General features: G+C 49.6%; 1 protein-coding gene across 1 annotated transcript; it reads right to left on the reverse strand.

The window, feature by feature from the left end:
- Positions 1 to 8,670: 8,670 nt before the first annotated feature.
- On the reverse strand, positions 8,671 to 19,537 carry LOC120392482 (E3 ubiquitin-protein ligase TRIM7-like). The gene is made up of 7 exons (XM_039517263.1): positions 19,121 to 19,537; positions 16,623 to 16,718; positions 14,747 to 14,977; positions 14,319 to 14,341; positions 12,740 to 12,855; positions 11,202 to 11,234; positions 8,671 to 9,334 (listed from the first exon to the last, which is right to left on the reverse strand). Exons 1-7 carry the CDS (start codon positions 19,535 to 19,537, stop codon positions 8,841 to 8,843), a joined length of 1,410 nt encoding a protein of 469 aa, XP_039373197.1. The 3' UTR covers positions 8,671 to 8,840.
- Positions 19,538 to 23,987: the final 4,450 nt, after the last annotated feature.

Here is a 23,987-nt window from a genome sequence, read left to right on the forward strand (position 1 = left end):
AGCAACCGCAGCCTCCGACTCGGCGCCCACGCAGAACTTGAAAAGGAGCCACAGCGGCTGCCCAGCCAGCGCCGGAGACCCTGGGGTGGCTGCAGCACCCAGAGCTGGAGAGAGAGACCCCCTAGGAAGGACAGAGGAGATGGAGGGAGTGGCCCCCCCAGAGGCTCAAGTCAAGACACTGAACAGCTGAGCTCTGTCCTGTATTGTTGGCAACTGTCTCCTGGTATCTGCCCCCTGCAGCTGGTGTCTGCCCCACCCCCAGCACACAGCCGGCCGCCCGCCCTGGGCCTCGCTGCTGAGCTGGGCGGGGAGAAAGGGCAGGAAACACGACCCATCAACCCACTGCCTGAGCAGCATCCTCTAGGTGCTGACTTTCCTGGTGGCCCAGGGTCTGTAAGGTCTGGTTTCATCTTTGGCCCAGTTCACCTGAGGCCTGGGTTCTCTAAGGCCTGGTTTCCATGACACCTGGTTTCTCTGAGGCCCAGTTTTCATGACACCTGGTTTCTCTAAGGCCTGGTTTCCATGACACCTGGTTTCTCTGAGGCCCAGTTTCCATGACACCTGGTTTCTCTGAGGCCTGGTTTCCCAGGTGCTGACCTTCCTGGTGGCCCAGGCTCCATGAGGTCTAGTTTCCCTGTGGCCCAGTTTGCCTGAAGCCTGGGTTCTCCGTGGCCCTGGTTCCCAGATGCCGGCTTTCCATGGCACCTGATTTCTTGAGGCCGGGCTACTCTGAGGCCTCATGTCCCTCATGCCAACCACCCTCATCACCTGGGTCTCTCCGTTCCCTACAGCCCAGTTCCTACACAGCTGGAGTCCATCGCACCCAGTGTCCCCAAGGGCTGGTTTCTGTAGCATCCCCGCGCGTGCTCTGGCCAAGCCACAGATTTTGCTCTTTCCATCTCTCAGAGGGAGCCAACCCCGGCAGCCCTGTGTGGATTTGACGGCCTTGTGGGCTCGCTTACACGCTCGCTGCCCCTCTCCCCCCGTCTTGATCTGATTCTGCCTCTCGCTGCACGGGGGGGGGGGGGTGCAGGGGAGAGGTGCTGGGGGAGCACTAGGGCACTGGGGGGTGCCAGCTGAGTAGCTGAGCGATTGCTTTGGGGAGGCCATTTCCCAGTTCAGCTGGGAGCTGCCGTGCTTGCAGGGGAACGCCAGGATGAGGATCTGTCCAGAGAGAGGGAGCCTAGAGTTCCCCGTGGAGGTGACAGAAGTTACTCCCCTGCCCTCCCATGTGGCTCCATGCGAGGGCTTGTTCAACCCGTTATTCACCGTGGGCCGAGTGGAGTTGCCATCTTTGTGAGGGGTGACTAGATTGCCGGCTGCGGCCTCCATCTTGGAGAGGGGCGACACTAATGTCTGGGGTGGCCTGTTATCTTTGTGAAGGGCACGGCCTCCCCAGGGGCAGGTGGGAGAGTCGATCGGGGAGCTGTTCCCACGAGATTTGGTAGGGTGGAGCTGTCCTGAATGCCAGCCCACCGTGCTGGGGCAGAGAGGGCTGGAGGGCACTAGAAGGGACACATGGATCTCGGGGCTACGGAGGTGGGAGAACGAGGGGGCTGGAGGTGCCATATGGGGCCTCTCGGCCATAGAGAGGAAGGCCATTGGGCAGGAGCAGGTTTACAATGGTGCCGGAGCCACCCTCAAATGAGCCCTGTTTCCTGCCATGAGGCCGGGCCCCCTCCTGCTCATCTCCCCCCTTTGCCCCCCGGAGGAAACCTGACAAAGTGGGTTTTTGCCCAAGAAAGCTTATGCCCAAATAAATCTGTTAGCCTTTAAGGTGCCACGGGACACATTGTTGGTTTTTAATTTATCTAAATATTCTTTAATCTGGTCTTTCCCTATTTTGATCTGAGATCCTTTCCCCTTGTTAATATGAAGCATCTGGTCACTATTAACCATTTTAGTAAAGACCTGAAGCAAAATAGGTATCCCACACTGGAGCCTTCAGAAGCGGTAGCACAGGTTAGAATTTCTTCATTGCAAACTAGCTTTTAAAAGGAAATGAAAAATGTTGTGGGAAATTTTTTCATTCCTTTGACATATTCCAGGTTTTTAATGAACTAAATGACAAATTGTTTAAGTTTTTTAATCAAAAAATGTTTTTGTGAGCCTTGGCTTCTGAAAAAGTGAAACATACTTGGAGTGTTGAGTGTGTCTGTCCCACATTTCTTCCCCCCCCCTCCATTTTCCACTGGAAGGGGGAGAAAAGGCTGAGCATTAGAGAGAGAGAGAGAGTGTGTGTGTGTGTGTGTGGGCGCGAGAGAGAGATCAGAACAAAAGAACTGCATTTTTTATTAAATTTTGGGGTGGTGTTTCAACTAAGGAAAAATTCTGTGAAAATTGTCAAACAAAACAGCATTTTTCCCTCAATTTTTTAATTTTTTAAATTAATTTGGCAGAGAACATATTTTTCTCCTAGCTCTAAGAAGCAGCTACTGTCTTGGAGCCCTGCAAAAACATTGACTCATACAGCAGTCATTTAATCATAAAGAAAGTGAAATTAGCTCAACAATTAAACTTTATAACACAATCTGTCAATATTAGCTTTGCCCTAAACACTGTCTAAGGGCACAATCACTTCAGCATCTTAATTATTTCACTTTCATTGAAAGAAAAAGGGACGATGCCTCGGCTGAGTTTTGGGATTACACTCTGACAACACTAGCCATTAACCAGTTTTTAGTCCATTTAATCAGAACTGAATTGATTTGTTTTTAGTCCATTTAATCAGAACTGAATTGATTTGGCATGGTGCTCAGTTTTTGTCAGAATTCTTTTACCATGATAAGTCTCGCTCTGGTTCCATGTTCCCATAACATGTCTTGGGCTCAGAGGGTGAGCTAATTTGGTGATTATGATGTTATCATCTTCTAGTTTAGTTTCTGGTAAGGGAAAAGTTACTCAAGCAATGTCAGGATTCCAGTAACTTATTTAGATAATATTCACGCACTTTGCCATGCCTCCCACTTCCTTCCCTGTCCAATCAGCTGCCTGCCCTGTCCAAAGTGAGCCTTTTGCCAACTGCCTTGCCTATAAAAAGGATGAAGTTGGGTGTGTTTCCATTCCATCGCTTTGTGTGTTTGTGAGCTACTGTGTTAGTGTAAGCCAGTAATGTGCTGTCTGGGGCGCTTTGTCTGGAAAGCAGTGGAGAATTCCTTGTAGTGGTAAGAGGCTGAATATGGTTTACTGTTTGGGGTGTTTTGTATGGGGGGAATTTTTTTGGCTGATTATTTAACCATTATAACTGCCAGTAGTCTGTTATGAAGTTGCAGGATATTTAAATAGAGGGATTGCTTTAGACATCTGCATTACATTAGTGCTTAAGGTTAGGATTTCTGGGGTCTATTCCTGGCTTTAGGAGGGAAGGGGTGGGGGGAGGTCTGTCCCAATTTTTTACACGTGCTGTCTGGTCACCCTAGTACCCCACGTCCAGGGGTGAAAGTAACTTACAGGACTTACCAGTATTGCCGGAGTCCTGAGGGGGTGTGGCCTCATCTGGAAGAGGCGTGGCCTCAACCAGAAGAGGCGGGGCCTCTCAAGATTTAAAGGCCCTGGGGCACCAGCTGTGGCTGGGAGCCCCAGGACCTTTAAATCAACCCAGGGCTCCCAGCTGCAGAGGTGGCTGGGAGCCCCCGGGGCTCAGGGGCAAATTAAAGGGCCCGGAGCTCCAGCCGCCGCGGAGCCGTGGGAGCTCTGAGCCCTTTAAATCCCTGCCGCGGAAGCCAGTGCGGTCCGCCATGGTGTACTGGCTCTTGCTGGTACTCCGGACCGGACCGTACTGACTTACTTTCACCTCTGCCCATGTCCCTCCTCTCTGAGCTGGTGCCTTTCTCTCTGATCTCTCATGGAAGACTGGGCAAGGGCTCACTGGAGTCCCAGTGTAGAATGGGAAATCTGTTGAAATCTGCAGGATGGGAAAACTATTTCAGGGCCAGCTCTAGCGTTCAGGTTCTGACTCCCGTTCATCACCCACTTGTCGGGGGCAGGCGTAAGGGTGATGGTTTGAAGGATGCACAATGGCGTATTCTCTTGGCAGATCTTAGAGCACTTGTCAAAGGTGGAGGGTATCCTTCCCCCTCTGTGTCTCCATTTCCCAGCTGTAAAATGGGGAAATTATATAGTCAGTGGAAAGGCCAGAGAGAGAACCCAGGAGTCCTGGCTCTCTGCTCTAACCACTAGACTCCTTTAAGCAGAAAAATAACCTAGAACTCAGAAGCAGCATCTATATCATGAGGGGGTCTGCATCCAATTTATTTCAACTACATCTACTAACTGAACTAGCTGAGACTGCATGGAAACTCATCTTGCTTGTGGCCAGGGAAGGGGTGTGAACCCAGGTCTCCAGGGAACTAGCTCTGATTGCTTTCCTTTGCAGATTAAACTGGTCTCCTATGACTGAGTGCCAGCAGCATGGGTGGGTGTGTGCCTAAATGCACTACCCCAGAACCCCTGAGCATTGAGCAACTCCTTCGGGTCCGGGCGCGTCTGGAGTCCCGGAAGCGGTTGACCGAGGAGCTCAAGGCCTGTTTCAACCTGGCGCTGAGCGAGTTCTCCCAGGAGCCGCTCTGCATCCAGGAGAACGCCAGGATGACCATCCAAAGCGGGACTACGGTGCTGGTCTTTGCAACTGGCAAGCAGGAGAATGAAATATCCATTTTCTATCTGAACGAGGAGGTCCAGTACAACATCAAAATAACCCGGTGGGACGCTTCTGCAGTCAGAGTCTGCAGCAGGGTGATTGTGAAGAGTGTGGCAGAGATGGTCAGCTACATCCCGGCTGAATGGCTCTTGGAAACGCTGAAGAATATGGTTCAACTTGGGTTGAAGTCCAAGTTTGTGCCGCTTGGTTGGCTCTTTTAGCTCTTCCACAAGCCAAGTACACTGAACGGAATCGGTTAATGATGGAAGAGGCTCACTAACAAAATGGCCCAGACTGGACTCCCCCTTCCCCCAGCTATTAACCCCACCCACACCATCTTCTAGTGAGAGTTGCTGATACTGACGGGGGTGGGCAGAGTGAGGGCAACGGCTTCAGCAGGTGTTACTGAGCACACTTAGTACAAACCAAGCAGCAACTCGGGGGTAGGGGGTGACCCCACATACCCCCCACGCATCGCCTCTACATCTAGCCCAATAAACGTACTAATATATTAATCCTTCTCCCTTTAATTATCATCCGTAGACAATCTGATTTACTCTCCTCAAGTTTCCCCTAATGTTTGAACACTGGTTCAAAATAGACACACCTGCTAAATTATAATGCAGACGTGATATAAACATGGACTGGCAGGGATCTTAACAAGTCAAAGGCAAACAGAGAGAGAGGCACAAGGGAGCGTCTGCGGTGGTTTAGATGGTGGAGTGTGGTTATCATAAGGCTCCCTTCTAGCTCTAACATCTGGGAGAGCCATGACCCTCGACAGGGAATCGGAGCAAAAGAGACTATGTGAGAAATGTCACCTGCTTACGGAGGTGGGATGATGCGAAAAGACCAGAAAAGCTCCCCTGCTTCTCCTGTCTTCTCCAGGGTGTAAACAGCTGAAGGAATTCAAACACTCCCAAAACATGGGTTTCTTCTCGTTTCCTTTTGCTTTGCAAACCATTGTCATCTCCTTGGAATAAAGGCTGCACCCGACAAACAGGCAGCCTCACAGAACACAAAGCTACACAGGACAGTTAGTTCATCCAGCCCGACCGCCTCAGTTTATTCAGATCTCTGACCACAATGAGATCCAGAGGGACTGTGATGGAGTCAGGCCAGATTCTGATCTCAGTGACCCTGGTGTAAATCCAGGGTGACCCCACTAAAGTTGGGGGATCCTGCAAGGATCAGTTCTTGGCCCTGTGCTGTTGAATGCTTTTATCAAGGACCTGAATGAAAACCCTAATCGTTTGCAGATGACACAAAGATTGGGGGTGGGGGTTGGTGAACAACTAAGAGGACAGGTCACTGATACTGTGCGAACTGGATCACTTGGTAAGCTGGGTGCGAGCAAACAATATGAGTATTAATACGGCTGAATGCACTTAGAGAGTTGGAACAAAGAATGTGGGAATAGATACAGCGGGGGCGGGGGGCGGCCTCGGTCCTGAGACGAGGTAAGTCTTAGAAGACCTGGTGGATGATCAGCTGGACATGTGCTCCCAGGATGATGCTGTGACCAAAAGCGCTAACGTGATCCTTAGAGGGAGCGACAGGTGTAACGAGTAGGAACAGCCAGGCTATTTTATCTCTGTATTTGGCACTGGTGTGACTGCTGCTGGAAGCCCGTGTCCCGTTCTTATGCCCAGAATTCAAAGAGGATGTTAATAAATTGGAGAGGGGTCAGAAAAGAGGAGCTCTGAATGAAGGTTGAAACCCCTCAAACTGCCCAGAATGCAGATATGGTCCCCCTAGCTCTCCCCCAACACCCCCAAACCCCAGTCTGCATATGCACCTGCTGGCACAGGAGAAGAGGAACGAGGAATGCAGAGACCATGTCACCTACGTACAGGGCTCAGGGGATCTGTGGACGTGTGGACTCACCCCTGCGGCGCCCTCTGCTGGTTATCCTGGGAATTAGCTCAATCCAGCCCGGAGCGCCCTCTGCAGGCCGGTGATCCACCTTCCAGCTACTGGCCCCCGTGTCCCTCCCAGGACCCCGGTGCCCCTTTAACTGGGTCTCCCCCTCCCAGGGGAACCCCCACCCCATTATCCCCACTTTGCCTCAGTATTGGCTACTGACCAGTCTCCATCTACCCCCATGCACTGGGGCAGACTGCAGTATCCGCCACTCATCACAGGCAAAGGGGTTTGGACCTGCCGCCTTGGCCTACCCCTGGGCTGCCCCTGCAACCCCCAGTACCTCTTGGACTTCTGCTGGGCCGCAGCCTGGGGCTTTCCAGGCAGGAGCTCCCCAGCTTTCCCCAGCCGTGCTCCACTCAGGTACCCTGGGTCCAGCTCCCTGCAGCCAGGCCCTTCTCCCTCTACAGCCAGAGGGAGAGTGTCTGGGCTCCTGGCTCACTGCCTCTTATTGGGGCCAGTTGGCCTGACTGGGACCTGGCCACAGCTGAGGCTGCTTTCTCCCAATCAGCCCAGGCTTCTGCCCCAGCCCCAGCCCTCTCCTGGGCTGTTTTAAGCCCCGAAGGGCAGGAGCGGGGGACCACCCCGCTACAGGATCCCTGAAACCACCCCAGTTTGTCTCTCTGCACCAGGCTGGGAGCGACTGTCGGGCCCCAGTGTCGTCCCAAAGCTGCCATTAGCCTCACGCTGTTTCGTTCCCCAGCAGTGCGGAAGTGGGGCTGGGGGAGGCTGTTCCGAAGCCCCCAGGCAGGACAGGAAACTGGATCTCTCGTCCTTTCTCTCTCTCTTTATTTTATTTTATTCCTTTGGGGGCGGGGGGAAGAAACACTCACCTAAGTATTTTAAGGAGACAACAGTAACAAACCAAACTTAGGAAGGAGGAAGTGAGGGCGGTTCCCACCGCCCCTGCAGTGCTAAATAGCCTCGCGGTAGACAATGAGGGAGGGAGGGCACATGCGCTGGGTCAACGGGCACCGCTACCAAGAATCTCCGATTAGAGGCGCAGGGACACATACACCTACAGTGGAGCACCCATAGGGACTCGAAGAAGAACAATTTGTTCCAGTACCTTTCTGGGTATTGAAATTAGGCTGGCTGGTCTCGAATTCCCTTGATCTTCCTTTTTTCAGACAGGCAAACATAGCGCCTCTCTCCAGAGCTCTGGGACCTAACCAGTCCTCCATACGTTCTTGGAGATACCTGCTAATGGTTCCAAGATGGCTTCAGCTGGTTCCTATGGTGAACATTCTGCAGGACCCACAAACTTAGATGTATTTAACTTACCTAAATATTTCTTTAATCGGTTCTTTCCCTATTTTGGTCTGAGATCCTTTCCCCTTGTTGTTAATATGAAGCACCTGGTCACAATTAACCATTTTGGTAAAGACCTGAGGCAAAATAGGTATCCCATGCTTCAGCCTTCAGAAGCAGTAGAACAGGTTAGATTTTTTTTTCACTGAAAACTGGCGTTTCAAGGGAAATGAAAAATGTGGTCGGAAATTCTTCATTCCTTTGAAATTTTTCAGTTTTTTTATTAAACTAAATGACAAATTGTTTAACTTTTTGAATCAAAAATGCCTTTGTGAGTCTTGGCTTCTGAAAAAGTGAAAGAAACTTGGAATTGTGGGTGTGTCTGCTCACTTTTCTTTCTCTCCTCCCCCACTCCCCATTTTCCAATGCAAGGGAGAGAAAAGGCAGAGAGAAAAGTGTGGGTGGAGGGAATATGACAACCAAAGAACTGAAATGTTTTGTTCAATATGGTTTAATTTTTTTCAACTCAGGAAAAATTCCACAAAAATTGTCCAACAAAAACAGCATTTTTAAAATTTCCTTCAATTTTTTAATGTTTAAAATTAATTTGGCAAAGAAAATATTTTTCTCCTAGCTCTAAGAAGCAGCATCTGCCCTGAAGCCCTCAGAAAACGCTGACTCGTACAACCGTAGTTTAATCATAAAGAAAGTGAAATTTATATTCTAGCTGACAATGGTCAACCCAACAATTAAACTCTCTGCTCTCCCTGCACCCCAGTTGAGGGGTCTCTCCCTGGCCCTTGGCTGGGTCCATCCCCCACAAGGCAGCTCCCTCCTTCCTTGGTGGGACACCCCCCTCCCACGGCACAGAGTTGGCCTCCTAGGAGCACAGAGACCCAGCCTAGAGCCTCACACAGACCTCCACAGCCATAGAGCTACGGGTAGAGCGTCACCCCCCTTCAGCCCCATCTGTATAGGGGGGACACTGGCTGAGTCCTCCAGGACATAGAGATCAAGGGGCTGGGGGCTAGAGGAGCCGCACACTAACCCCAGCCTGGAATAACGGGCGGATTCTGTCCCCCGCCAAAGAGGTCAATGGGAAAGTGATGATTGGCTCCCCACAACCAGCATCAAAAAATGCCACCCAGCCCCCTTCACAGTCCAGATACACCCGGATTCTGCGGGGCGCCCGGCTCGGGGTACACAGGGTGCCCTGCTCAGTGGACGTGACAGCCCAGTACCGATCTCCTCTGCCCTGCACAGCCCAGATCCCCTGCTCAGCATTAGGGCTCATAGACTCTCTGGCCACCCCCACAGCATAGACTCCCCTTCCCTCCACCTCCACCTCCCAGTAGTGTCGGCCCGAGGTGAATCCCTCACAGCCCAGCACACAGGTCCAATTGTCAAATCTCTCAGGGTTGTCGGCCAGGTCCTGCCATGTGTCTCCCCTTCGCACACTTTTCCGATCCGCAGACAGGATGAGGTCGGGATGGGCCGTGTCTGGATCCAGAGTCACGTTCGCTGCAGAGAGAGAATCAGAGCGTGAGGGGCAGAGCTCAGCCCTGGGGCAGGGTCTGATCGTGTCAGTGACAGAACCTGCCCCAGCTGGGGAGTGAACCAGGCAACCTCCCCCCTCCCGGATTTACCCAGCTCTGCACGGGGAGCAGCGCTGAGATCTCAGCCATGGGCTGGGGGGATTCACACCCTGACAGAGCCAGTTCAGGGACAGAGCGAAAGGATCAGCTCGGCTGAGCCAGGCCCCAGACCCCGAGTCTGAGTCTCAGTGATTCCATCCTTGTGCTGGGGGGGAGACGAGGGGGGTCACAGGGAGCTGGTTTTAAGCCACCTTTGTCCTTCCTTCAGTCTGCCTGGCCCCTCGTTCCAGGAGCCTCAGGGCTGCGAAGCAGAGAGCAGCCAGAGTGTGATGGATCCTGTCTGTGCCCCCAGCAGAGCCGCCCCCTGGGGAGGGTGAATCGGGGCGACCGCGCCGGACCCTGCGCTTTGGGGGGCCCCGCGGGCTGGTGCGATTGGCTGGCGCGGTCGGTCCCAGAAGAGACGAATCCGTCACTTCCGCCCCGCACCCCCCCAGGGCCGGCCCTGGCCCCCAGCATGGCCCCAGCCCACTCCTACAATAACGGCTGGGGGCAGAGTTGCTGTGGAGCCCCTGTGCCAACTTCATATGGACGGGGTGGGGGGGGGCTCCCTTGCACCGGAGCTATTTTCTGGGGACTGTTTCCAGGCACATTAAAGCCCCTTTGCTCTGACAGAGCAGCACAAAAGGGCCTGACAATCAGGCCCATGGAATCTTTCCCCATCTGCAACCACCTCTCCCCACAGATGTGATCAGAGACCCTGGCAGCATAGGAGGCTCCCAGCAGAATACCCTCCGCAATTCAGTCCCCCAGCCCCACCATCACCCCCCATCAGTTCAGCACCCCGACCCCACCACCCTCAGTTCACCCTCCCAGCACTCACCCTCTGCTCAGAACCCACCAGCAATACAGCCCCCGCAGCCCATCAGCCCCCCAATCACTTCAGGCCCCCTGCAGCCCCCAGGCCATAATAAAGCCTCATGGCCCCACCTCTGCTCCTCCTGGGGCTCTTCACCCTGCCTAGGCCTGGGGGCTACAGTGGGGGCCCCTCTCCCACTTCCCAGGCTGGCAGGGAAGCAGCCGCACTGGGGTGGTGACAGTGGGAGCCCCAGCCGTGCCCAGGGCACTGACAGGATTTCTAAGTAAAATTCAGACTCATTTTTAGAACTCTCAAATGTCGGGATTTTTTTTCAGCCACGGCTCTATGGTGAGACCATGAGTGAGGCTTAATTTTACTGAGAAATCGACTCTCTCATGATTAATTCATGAGAGTTGCCATGTCTGTGAACAGGTGACGTCTACCTAAACTCTTCTGACATTTTTAACATTTTTTCTTTTGACTTATAAAGTAGAGAGAAAACAGAAATGTCTATTTTTGTATGTTGGATTCTCCCATTCTTCATTGTACCACTTGTGCATTTGCTAATAATAATAACATGGCCAGGGGATGTGATGTATGCGCATAAAGAGTTCTGAGAACGAGGTGAGATGTTCCTCTCTGATTTGTCAAAAGGCTCATTTTAAAATTCTTAGATCTCTACAAAGATCCACTGCTCGCCCCCTCTCCCGCACCCCAGCCCATCTGGGTAACCCAACCGCTAGTTACAAATTCTAAATTCTAAGAGAGAAAAGAATCGACTTTTCTGTTTTAGGAAAGATCTGGGCAGCCACCAGGAATATGTTGCTCAGCTCCTGTCAAATGCAAAATTGAAACAAAACCTAAACTATGGTGCTGCCAATGAGCCCCCATAATTCCTAGGAAAGTTTTCACTCCCCCTTTGATAGGAGAAATTTACCTTTGTCCAACCGCTGTCTGGTCGAGAGTGAGTCTAGAGGAAGAAATGGGTGAAAGAGACGAAATGTCAGGTTGTCGTGTTTAGGGATATATTCACATTGTTAATGTTCTAACACAAAAGCAAAATGAAAAGAAAACAAACTTTATGAAGTTCTAGTGAAGGAGGTTAAGTGCAGTTCAGACCAGTACAAACCATTCCACACCTCACTAAAAATAACCCCAAACATTAAAAACTAAGGACACGACGTAAGGTGACATGACAGACCCAGAGATGTTTTACCAGCAATTACACACCTCTGGCAGGCCCATGGCAGCTGACGTGGGGTTGCACGGCTGGGGCACTGGGGCTGTTTCATTGTGGGGTAGATGCTGGGGCTTGGGCAGAGGCCTGGGCTGTGGGACCCTGTGACGGGAGAGGGTTGCAGAGCCCAGGCTCCAGCCCGAACCCAAACCTCCTGAGCCGGAGTCAGCGGACACGGGCCAGCCACAGGTGTTTAATTGCTGTGTAGACAAACCCTCTGAAACCAACACATCATTCACAGACAGCACAGAAATGTTTTCACTGATTAGCATTCAGTCAACTTTAAACCTGCCCCTGAAACATTAGTACTTAGTAAAACTGGTTCATTCTTCCTGACAGACCATTCTCTCCAGCTCAGGAGGATAAATGGTGGAGAATCTCTAAAGCAGGGCCACATCCAGCCTGCTGCTAAATTTCATCCGGCCCCAGCACCCCTCCCTTCCCCACCACGAGTGCCAACTCACCCTGCCACCGGGGGAAGCCCCGAGCCTCTGCACAGAGCCATGGGAACTAGGAGTGCGGAGGGTGCTGCAACACCCCCCAGGTTTTGTGCAGGGTCCCAGCCGCTGGCCCCACACACGGGGCTCTGCTCCCACCCCAGATGTGGTCCCAGCCTTAGCCCCCTTACCCCTGTCCACACACTGCCCCCCGTCCTCCCGGAGCCACGGCCCATTCCAACCCCTTCCCCAAAGTCGCCACCCCAAGCCCCCCCCGACCAGCCCCAATTAGACCCCATACCCAATCTCTGCCCGGGCCCCACCTCTCCCCGCCTCCTCCCCTGAGCTCGCTGTGTTCCCGCTCCTCCTCCCTCTTTCCCAAAGCTTGTTTCGTGGCAGCAAGCGCTGAGAGCTATGGGGAGAAGCAGGGACACGGCGCGCTTGGGGGAGGACGCGGAGGTGATGTGAGGCGGGCGGCGGGGTGGGGAGCTTGGCTGTCGGTGGGTGCTCATAGCTGCTAAGAAAGGCAAACCCCCAGGGAGTCCGAATGCAGGCCCCTAACCCAGTGTGTGTGGGCCGTACTGAGAGCTGGGTAGGGAATTCGTAGGTTCCAAATGATTAGTTGCCTATCTCCATCCACAATCATTAACCCTAAGAGATTGAGGAAGTGAGGTTTTTTACCCACGAAAGTTTATGCCCAAATAAATCTGTTAGTCTTTAAGGTGTCACCGGACTCCCTGTTGTTTTTTCAATTATCAGTGTAATATATGTGAGAAAATTCCCCACGTGACTGTTCATTACCTTTGAATGTCCTCATTATGGTCTCCAGAGATGCATTTCTTTGAGAAGATTCCCAGATTCTCCATTTCAGTTCAGAAGAAAAGGCCCCTGGGTTCTGAAACTTCTCCCTCTTGCATCTGAAGAACAACCCAGTGTTACTCGCTGTGGAGTTCGGTCATGTTTGTGTTTTACTAACATGTATTTTACTCTAGTGAATGGCTGTAGCTCAGCAGACCCTGGAGGTTAAATTCTCTGTTGCCCCAGGAATAGGTCCAGTATCAGCTTGGACACTACAAGTTTCCCCTTCATTCTGGTGAGACCGATACTGGAAAACTGCATCCAGTTCTGCTGTCCCCATTTTAAAATGGACATTGAAAAAGTGGAGCCGGTGCAGAGAAGACCCACAAATCTGATGTGAGGGCTGGTGAAAATGCCTTGTCCTGAGAGATCCCTGGCACTTGAGTGTGGGGTACAAACACCGTCATGGGGAGAACAGACTTGGCACTAAAGGGCTCCTCAGTTTAGCAAACAAAGGCAGAACAAGGACCAGTTGCTGGAAGCTGAAGGCAGAGAAATGCCCATGGGAATCAGACAGACATTGTTAGCAGTGCGGGTGCATTAACCATTGGCAGAAACTGCCCAGGGAAGTGGTGGATTCTCCATCTCCTGAAGGGGCACCAGAACAGGGGGGCTGTGGCCCTGTCACTTTGAAAAGTGGGAGAGCTCTGCCCGTACGTGTCTGTGTCAGCGCAGGGCCTGGCTTGTAGCTCGACATCAGCATCACGGGGCGAGAGGCAGCCCAGGCTGGGGATCTGGAGGGCTCAGCAGTGCCACAGGCCAGGCTGCACCCCGGGAACCCGTCGCACTGATGTAAATCTCCCTTGTGGCAAATTAAACCGATTCCTCCTTGTTCTGCCCTCAGGGGCCGTGAAGAACAACTGGTCACCGCTCGCTGCAGAACAGCCTCAGGCAGATCTGGAGACTTATCAGGCCCTGCCTCAGTCTCCTCTTCTCTAGACTGAACACACCCATTTATTGCAACCTTCCTCACGGCTCGTCCAGTCTAAACCTCTGAGCATTTATGTTGCTCTGCTCTGAATCTCTCCAATTTTTCCACGTCCTTCTCACAGTGCGGTGCCCAGAACTGGACACAGTTTTCCGTGGCAAGAAGGGGGGAACAGCGTCCTCCTGTGTCTTACCCTGACACTCCTGTTAACACACCTGTGCTGGGTGTTCCCCCCACATCAGCCCCCGGAAAGGGTGAAGGAAGCTAAGGAAGAGGAGATTAGGGAGACAGGCCACACATGAGGGGTTTAGGCCAGAGAAGTTGTACGCTCGGTCGGCGGGGAGGAAGGACGCGGGGGGGTAGCGCCCCGCCTCTGTGCCCTACTGGGGGGCCAGAGCAGCACACAGACAAAAAAAAAAAGCGGCCGTGCCGCCCTAGGTTTGGGCGGAAGCCGCCCCGTAGAATCTGCTGCCCCAAGTACGAGCTTGCTCAGCTGGTGCCTGGAGCCGGCCCTGCACGGGGAGCCAGGTCTCATGTCCAAAATCCCTTCCCTGCCCTGGGAAGTGAAAGGGGGAGTGCGAAGGAGACACCTACCTGTTCAAGGTGCCTTTGATGTCCTAGAGGGAGAGAGAAAAGGAAATTCAGTCCCAGCTCTCAGACTAAGGATCCCTCCTGCTCTGGAGGGGACTCACTTTGTCTTCACAGTTTCAGGTTCAAAGAGAAATTATTTGTTACTTATTAATGGAAACAAAAACATTCAATGTGCTGCATTTGCTCTTTCGGAGAAGTGCTCTGACTGCAGGAGCTGGGCCCAGGAAGTTTCTATAAGGAGGCACACAGGCTCTCTGTGTAATGACATTTGCATAACCAGCTGGCACATGGAACCAGAGTGCTGAGTCTTGTGATATGCTGAACAAGGATCTTTCTAACACTCACAGTTCACTCCTATTCTCCAAAAGTGAAGAGTTAGGAGACTTTCTTGTTCTGTGAAAGGTTCTGGGGTGTTTCTAACACCATCTCACCTGCAGGAATTCACTTGCTGGCAGCTGGCACTTCTGCTCCATCTCACTGATCAGGGAACTGAAAGAGGATAGTTCCTCAGATAGTTTGGCAAGATACTCAGCCCTCCCGTTTTCAATTTCCTTCTTCAGCTCTTCCAACTGGGCCAGCAGGAGTCGCTCTTGTTCCTCCAAAAACTGGCGCAGTTGCTGAAATTGAGACACAATCTTCTGCTTCTCAATGTCTAGCTGTTTCTGAAATGATGAGATACGAACAGGAAAAGCACAGGTCAAGGACATGAATACGGAGCAAATTATAAAACCATGGGACATTTTATGCATGAGGCAGCATGTCATTGCAACCCCGTAGAATTTAACTCCTGATATTTTATGGAGGACAAACTCTATTCTCAGTAGACAGATGATTTTCCAATGGATTTTCAAGAATCCTAACTGGTGTTTAGAATATGAATTTTTCTTGCATGATTCGGATAATCTGAGATCAGTGGCTTCTAGAAAACCAGATCCTTCCAATAACAGGAAGCACAGCAGGTGTGGGATTCAGAACTGAACTGACAAGGATTATTTCAGTAGAGGAAACAGCAGAACCCAAACTAAGAAGCACTAGACTTGAACTGGGGAACACAAGCTGTCCACAAAATACATAGAGACATAAAGGGCATTTTTAAAAAAAGTACTAAAATTTGAGCTCCCTCATTTGCTCTCATGAGTTCTGAAAACAGTTTTGGATACATAAAATTTAGCCCACCATAAAACTTGGATTTTAAGCCACACAGGTACCTTGAGCACAAATTGAGCTGCCGGGAAGACCCCTATTTGCACATGCAAATAGGAATTTGCAGGTTGCTTAGGATTGAGTGCGTGTGAACTGGACAGAAGCCCACCAATTCATGGTGTTTCTGGAGCACTCTCTGGCCCCTGATACCCTAGGAGCCAGGAAATCAGACCAGATCTGGACCCAGATCGTCTCCATGGCAATGTCTAGCAGCGATACCATTCCGGGCCTGTTCCAAAGCTCACTGAACTGACCCGGAGTCTTTCCAATGACGTCCTTGTGCTTTGTCTTAGGCACTAAGTGACCGGCCTCCTCCTCTGGGGCTGCAGATTCCCAGAACAGCTGCACTGATTGGCCAGCTGCGGTTCTCTCTGTTCAAAGTGCAGCTGGCCAAAAAATTGCAGGTGGGGGAATTTGCAAAAATAATTGAAATTTCCAAGCATTTTCCATTTCTCAGTTTTCAGAATGGAACTTAATTTGATTTCTTTGAAAAATATGTTGAAATAATTTTTGAAATATGTCACATTTTTCTTTCTCCCTTTTCCCAAAATGGAACAAAATAATGTTTATTTCCACCCATTTTTCTTTTTAGTACTTCCTCTCTGTACTTCTTCAAAAGAGCTCCCAGTTTTGAAAAAGTGGCAAAAAGAAAAAGGAAAACAAAGGTGGGAAAACTGGAAATTATTCATTTTAGTGCACTCAGTAGAAAAAAGGACTAAAAAGAGAAAGAGATAAAAAAGAAACGTGAAAGTTTTCAAATTTTTCATCTTTCTAAAAGCAAAATGAAAATTTCAGTTTGAAATGATACAAAATTTTCAACCAGCTTTAGTTGAAAGACTAAAGGAGAAACTACTGTTAAGTAAACAAATTACACTCGAATTAGCAGTGAAAGTATTTGGCTTATTAAAACTCTTTCTTTAATGCTGCATTTTCCTGCTTACTCTCAATTAAAGCAGAACAGTTTTTCTTTACAATGAGAAGGAAGAAGTGATCATCTTTCACGGGTGAGAACGTGTTACTCACTGTTCCTCTGATGACTCAGACTAAGCCGTGGATTGATAATGTCCCTGTGCACATCTGCATCTGAGTAATAACGGCACCTACCAGCAGTTCATGGCTTTTATCTTCCCCACTCAATTTAAATGTCAGAATCTCTTCACTCTCTTGCTTCAAACTCTCCAAACGGCTCCAAATTTGGTCCTAACAGAAGAAAAACTGGTTTAGTTTTGGTTGGTTTTGGAGGATTTTCCCCCCATTTATTTATATTTGCAAGAATATCAACTAAATAATAATAACGGTTGTGGTCAGGGCTGGCCTTACCATGAGGCGAACTGAGGTGGCCACCTCAGGTGCCAGACTGGGGGTGGCGGTGTCACTAGGACCCAGAGTGTAGAAAATTGTGTTCCCTAGAGAAATTGTTCCGACTCTTACGTACCCTGCAAATGTTCACCTTATTTCTAAGCTAAATTTGTCTGGCTTCAGTCTCCAACCATTGGATCTCGTTCAGCCTTTGTCTGATACATTAACGAGTGTCTCCTGCCAGAACTCTTATCCCTGCGTAGGTACTTATAGACCATCACCTATTAACCTTCTCCTCCGTGAGCTAAAGAGATTAAACTCCTTTGGTCTCTCTCTCTGTACAGCAGGTTTTCCAGACCTTTTCTGGCTCTTTCCAATTTACCAAATGTCCCTTTTGGAAGGCGGACACCAGAACAGGACCCGTATCCAGTAACAGCCGCACTAATGTCGTATACAGAGGTAACACCAGTCCGCTACTCCGGTATTCCACTGCTTATACATTAGTGCTCTTAGTTACAGCACCGCATTGGGAATTCATGCTCAGTTGGCCTCTATGGCGCAAAGTCCCTTAGAGCATCACTGCTTTCCAGGATAAAGCCTCCCATTTTAATAGGTTCCCCTGATCTAACCCGCTGGACCCCAATCTTTCCCCAGAGCTGGGGACAGAACTCAGGTGTCCTGACTCCCACTTTCACTCGCTGTAACCAGTTAATCTTGCCTAGCACTTTGTCCAAGGACCAAACGGCTTGGCAATCATTAACCGATGGATCCACTCATCTTGGTTCCTAGGAAGCAATTAACACATCTCCGGGAGTGCCCGGTACACGTGTTTCAGAACTTTGTAAACATAACAGTGAGTTCCCATGAACGTTAAACACCGCCGATTTCCATGGAAGAAGCAATAAACCTCCTGCTTGATTTTACAGTGAAGTGACCTCAGCCTTGCGAGAATGGGCTAACAGGGGAATGGGAGCGGCCTGTCCTTTCTCCTCCTGCCACGTCCCACACTGCACCCCAGTACAGCCCAGCTTGGACCGACAGCTTCAACGTTCAGTTCCCCACCTGCTCCTCCAGCAGCCTGAGCGGAGACATTTTGGTCTCTGGATGATTCGCTCTGCCGAAGGGGAGATGGCTGCTGATACTGAGGGTGTCAGATGGGATGGTGATTCCACTACCGTCACTGATCTCAGAGGCCTCAGTGTAAATCTGGTGAAAGTGAGATCAGAACGTGGCCAACTGACATGTCACGTTTTCCTCTGTACTGCGCCCATCTCAACTCTGAATAGCCTTGTTTTGGCCCTGTGGTTGGCCCTAAACCAAACGGTATCAGTTAGCTTCCAAACATGAGGAAGACATCTTTTCCCAACGGGGGGAGCCTCTGGTAAGGCAGAGATATTTTCAAAGGCTGATTGATACAGATGAGATTTTGTGTCACAGATACGGATCTGAAGTTCAACCCGACAAGGTGGACAAAGTGCTAGCTCCTTATTTGGGACAAGATGACGCACCTGCCCCATGTGTGCCTATAGGAATATGAGAAAAATATCCCTTGATCTCTCATGCTCATACACTGCCATCTGTACTGTCAAAATTTAGGCCTATCTAAAAATTACCAGTGAAAAATAACAGACTCTAATGTCTCAGCTGCACGTATGAGAGTGACATGTCTCAAAAAGACACAAGAAATAAAAAATAAAGTATGAAAAACAGAAAAGCAGAATCAGTCACAATGATTAGTGATGTGTATGACCTTCACTGTCCCCTGGAAGGGTTTGTGTGTCAGCACTGCTGGGTCCCTGAAATCTCTGCAAGTTGGGACCTTCCAGATGTTACTGGTATTTTTTCAGAGGTGACAATATTGAAGCCAACTACACTTGTTCGTATGCCACATTTCAGCCAGGAGACTTTTCCTGTCCCCCTTCATGTGCCTTTTTTCAGGAAGATCCAGCAGTTCCCGTGGCTGCGCTGATTCATGACAAGCGCACAACACATGCACACAAGATGATTTTTCATTCCTAGCGGAATCTGTGTCCCAGGTCAGCAGCAGTTCCACTGTGACAGCACTGGGCTGTAGGTTGTACATTTCCGCCCCTGGGCAATTCAGAACTGACTTTTCTGGGTCCTTATTGGTGTTAAAAATGGTTTTGGGTGGGAACAGGTTAATAACAGTGTCTAACAAGTCTGTTCTCATTGCTAAAGTATTATTTATAAGGGTCTGTATCCGCTGTTTTTTGCCGTAATTTTTTAAATTAAAATACAGTTCCTCCCCATTCCAGCTTTTACACCGTCCCGTGATTTCTTACCTTGTAATCCTCAGCAGCCTCCTCTATGGGAACCACCGTGTGTTCTCTGTGATCTCCGGACAGATGGCAAACCAGACAAATGGGTGTTTGATCCTCTTGGCAGAAGTCATCTAAAGCCCTCTGGTGTTTTTCACACACTGTCCCAACTTCTGGTTCTTTTGTTAACTCCAGTGTAAGTTTTCTGGAAGCTTCTACGATATTCCTTAGCTGTCTGTTTGGTTTGAAGTTTCTCTGGGAGAAGGTTTCTCTGCACTCAGGACAGGGGAAATCTGTACTCAATTCCTCCCAGCACTGAGTGATGCAGGCTAGGCAGAAATGGTGCCCACAAGCTAGAGACACTGGGTCTTTAAAATAATCTAGACACACTGAACAAGTCAGTTCAGCGAGGAGCAGTTGTGCTGGATTTGCAGCAGCCATGGTCGCTTGCCTGCTTCTGCAGAGAAGAGAGGAATTTAATGTCCTTTTATTGTTCTCAGAAATGGGCTGATTCTGAACTTTCACACCAAACGGGCGTTTCCTACGTATACGCTGCCTCGTGTTACTCGTGGGAGGCTGGAAACTCCTTCTGGTCTGAGTTAGCACCTGGAGGAGGCACCAGGACAGACTGTGGACTGGCAGCACCTGACGCTGTCGCTCCCTGCAATGGTGCAGCCTGGCCACTCTGCAGAACAGCTGATTGAAAAACAGCACCTGCCACATCCACACCGAGCTCCATACAGCATTTCTCCCGCCATCACTTGTTGTGGGACTGCAGAGGGACCTACAGCCTAGCTCATGGCACAGCTCCCTGCAGCAGGTGGTGCTGGGAACATTTACAAAGTGCTGTGGGCTGCCAGTGGTATTCCAGCCTTTGGAAGGGGCGTCACGCTTCTTCCCCTCCAACCCAATGACTGGGGCAGTGACCATCTTTTTCTCTGCTCAGTGTTTGCCCTCTGTGGTTGATACAATAATCTCTCAATATCGTCTTCCTAGCCAGGTTCCCAGAGGTCAGCAGGGGATAGACACCTGGTCTGCGACTCAGGAAGAGGGAAAACAGGGGGGCTGGAACAATGGGGGCCGGAGTCACTGCCTGATTCTCACCAACTGCAGCATGAAAACAGGTTGATATCTTGTGCCAAGGGCTTTGCATGAGGCACCGCTGGGCTTCTTAGCCGCCATCTAACGTCTGCAAAGTCCTGATCGGCAAAGCTGTTCCAAGTGACAAAAAGGTCTGGTAGAGAATGCCTTACTTTGAGAGAACAGAGGCATTTGAGTGTGGGGTATAAATACCTTCTTGGGGAGAATATACTGGATACAAAAGGGCTCCTCAATTTAGAAGATAAAGGCGTAAAAGGAACCAATGGCTGAAAGCAGAAGCCAGACACATTCAAATGGACAATAAGGCAGACATTTTACTAATGAGGGCAATTAAGCATTGGAAGAAACTCCCAGGGGAAGTGGTGGAGTCTTCCTCCCTTAATGTCTTCAGATCCGGACTCACTGCTTTTCTGGGAGATGATTTAGTTAAACACAAGCTCAGCTTTAGTTCCATATCAGTTATTGGGCTCAATACAGAAATAAATGGGTGAAATTTAAGGGCCTGTGATATACCAGAGGTCAAATGAGATGATCTTATCATCCTTTCTGGCCTAAATGACATGAATCTATGAATATTGTCTGGCAGTGATTTCCGCAGGTTAATCATGAGTTGTGTAAGAAAAAAGTATTTCCTTTTCTCAGCTTTACACTAGTTGCCTTTTAGATTCACTGAAAGTCCCCTCGATCTTGTATTGTGCGTGTGGGAAGTAGGATCCCCTGACTTATATCCTGTATACCATTTAAGGGAGCTAATTAGGGACAATCCTTGTGGTGATGTAGATACCCATTGTACCAGGACCTGGAGCCAGAACCACTAACCCATTTCAAAGATAATTTATGCTATTTAGTTCTTTGGATACATACAATGTTCAGTCTACTCGCACAGAGGTTCCCAAACTCTTTCATAGACCCAAACCACATCTCAACAGAGCGATTGCTTAGCAGACATCTCCTCTCCCTGTAGCCCAGTGGGCCAGAGACATTTATACGGAACACATCACCGGACACCGCCAATACCACACCGAATAACTGAGACAGCCGACCAGGGAAATAACCCACTTCCTTCCCTGACGGACCAAGGGATGCACCCCACCCATGTATTTATCTGCTACACCGATACTGACTTGGACTCCTTATTCATTCCATGGGTGGTGTACCCAAGCCCACTTATCCACTGACACTTTAAAGACCCTTGCACCCCAATCTAGGTCTATGCCAGTTATGCGCTATGTATGTATCTTTTCATCCTTGGAAACGATATCTGTAACCCCCCATAACCCAAGCCTGACCCCAGATGTACAGTACCTTCCCTCTCAACTTGTGTATATTTCATTTCAAACATTCACTCTAATAAAATATTCATTGCTTTGTTATCCCGTTTTATTATATTTAATAGTAATGCAAGGAACCTACAGGCTTTTATCCTGTAAGATTTGGCTTTAGTAGATGACGTGAGGCCTGAGTAACTCATAAGTTACAGGGAACTGAAAGTAGCATGCGAGAGGGAGAATTTGGTCCCAAATACCAACATCAGCCACCCACAGAACATAGCTGACACCAGCATCCGGAAGGTTCTGGACAGAATGTCCGACCGCAAAGGTGCCATGACAGCAAATGGACGTGTAGGCTAATAGGGTAACGTCATACACACTAACCTGTCGAACACGGACACCTTAAGGGGAGGAAATACAGATAAGGACCTCTATGGATTATGCATTGGACATGGCGGCGTCAGCGTAACCGACTATAAAAGTAACATCCCAGGAGCAGCAGAGAGGCTGGAGAGATGTAGACCTTGGGAGGGGCCAGAATGGTGGCCACCGGGGAAGATGAGGACGATGACGGTGATGAGAAAGATAATGGTTAAGTAGGTTAAGATAGATAAGGGTGTAAGTATGGATGTCCAGAGATACTTTCTGTATTATCTCTATCTGCCTTGTTAAGTTTAAGGGTGTGTATAACTTTGCTAAATTATTAATAAATCATATATTTGTAAATATATAGAGAGAGTTCCTATAGTGTGAGTGTTGCACCTGTGCATAGCAGGGTTCCCAAATTCTATGATCATTGTACATAATCTTACTGGGCCTGATCTTGGGAAAAGAACCTGTTAATCCTCAAGTTACAATTACATATACCCAGCTTTGGGTCAGGCTACATCCATTCACAATCTTGTGGCTCACTTCCTGTTCCATTTGTGATCACATACCATTCCTATGGCACCTGTAGCAATTGCTTAGATGGATAAAGTCATATTAAGGAAGCAGTTAGTGTCTAGTTAGATATTTTTAATGGTAGAAGCAACTGGAAATAAGGAACAAAAGGAGCACTTAGTGACCCGCCACCACTCTGCAACCACCAGCAAGTGCACTGTAGACCACCGCTTGTGAACCATTGTGAGAGGAAGGATGGTCTTGTGGCTAAAGCAACGGGTTCCTACAGAGACCTGGGTTCAATTACTGATCCCCTGGTGCAACTCTGGGAAAAATACTTAATGTCTCTGGTGAGGGAGGTCGCTCGGACCCTCGATCAAAACTGCTGTTTGGGTGGAGCTGTTTGAGATGTCGATGGTTAGGACTGGGGTGCGCTCCATCTCTGAGGACGTTGTCTGTGTCTCTGGGTCTTGTATTGCCTCTATTGTGGGTGGTTAGATGAAGAATCTCTATTTCTCTGGTACGGCTGATATCATCACCTTTTTGTAGGTGGCGTGTGTAAATGCCCGAAGTACATAGAGTGGCACGTGAATCCTTCATAGAATGAAGCACCTCATCTGTTTCTGTGGAAAACAGTTTCTCTCTGTTGAAAGGTAGGTCTTCAACATAATGTGGAGGTCCTTAGGTATTCCTGCGGATCGTAACCAAGATGCTGTATGCATAACCATGGCTGCGGATATTGTTCTGGCTGCCAAGTCTGCTACATCTAGTGATGTTTGCAGAGCTGTTCTTGTGATAAGCTGTCCCTTATTCCAGATGGCTCTAAATTGTGTGAAGGAAGCAGAGAAAGAGGAGATTAGTGAGACAGGCCACACATGAGCCGTTTAGGCCGGAGAAGCCACCCGGGATTGGAAGATGAAGCTCAGCTGAGCCGGTGTGGCCTTGGCTAGTATATTGCCAGGAAGCTGGCAACAGAAAATGGCTGCAGTGAGGAAGTCTGCAGCCCCCTGGGTGCATTAGTGAGGGAAAGAGAGAAAGAGAGAACCCAGGGAAAGAATAGTCTGCTAGGAGCCGGGCCCTGGGGGACGGGAGCACCTGTACTTAGAATTGATAGATAGGATGCTTTAGAGTGGGCCCAAAGGCCCACAAGATAGGCTGAGCAGGTGATCACACGCTTGATGCATGAACCAGGGGGGCTCAGAAGGTGAGTGAATGAAGTCAGCAAGCAGGAGCTGGGTGGATAACACACCCCCCCCCCCCTTGCACTCACGCTTGGGAGGAGGCAGCGGTAAGTCCGTCTAGGAATAAATACCCTTCGCTCCTGTTTTACAAGTTTGTTTCTTGGTGCCTGCATGTAAATTAAAAAAACTCACGCTTGGGAAGTGCCGATAAAAAAGTTCTCAGTACTGATAAGGAAGCTGTTTGTGCACCAGGAACTGCTCAAGGCCATGACTTTTGTAATCAAATGCTTCACCAGGTGCCGTTAATTAACCGCAGGCAATTAAATGCTTTAACTGTGGCGTAAATATGCTTATATAAATTTGTGTTGTATTGAAGAAAGGGGAGGGCTGGTTCTGGTTCTCTGTGGAGAACGGGCTTGTTCTTCATTGCTTGCGTGCATGCATCAATAAATAACT

This window comes from Mauremys reevesii, unplaced genomic scaffold (assembly GCF_016161935.1).
Source record: "Mauremys reevesii isolate NIE-2019 unplaced genomic scaffold, ASM1616193v1 Contig1, whole genome shotgun sequence".
Lineage (NCBI taxonomy): Eukaryota > Metazoa > Chordata > Testudines > Geoemydidae > Mauremys > Mauremys reevesii.

Bases quoted from the DNA above. Each gene is read 5' to 3' on its own strand.
- LOC120392482 (XM_039517263.1), bottom strand. From the start codon at position 19,537: ATGGCTGCTGCAAATCCAGCACAACTGCTCCTCGCTGAACTGACTTGT. The intron at 12,856-14,318 runs GTAGGTGTCTCC...GTTGTTCTTCAG, and splicing joins ATCAAAGGCACCTTGAACAG to ATGCAAGAGGGAGAAGTTTC. The intron at 9,335-11,201 runs GTAAATTTCTCC...CTCTCTCTGCAG, and splicing joins CAGACAGCGGTTGGACAAAG to CGAACGTGACTCTGGATCCA.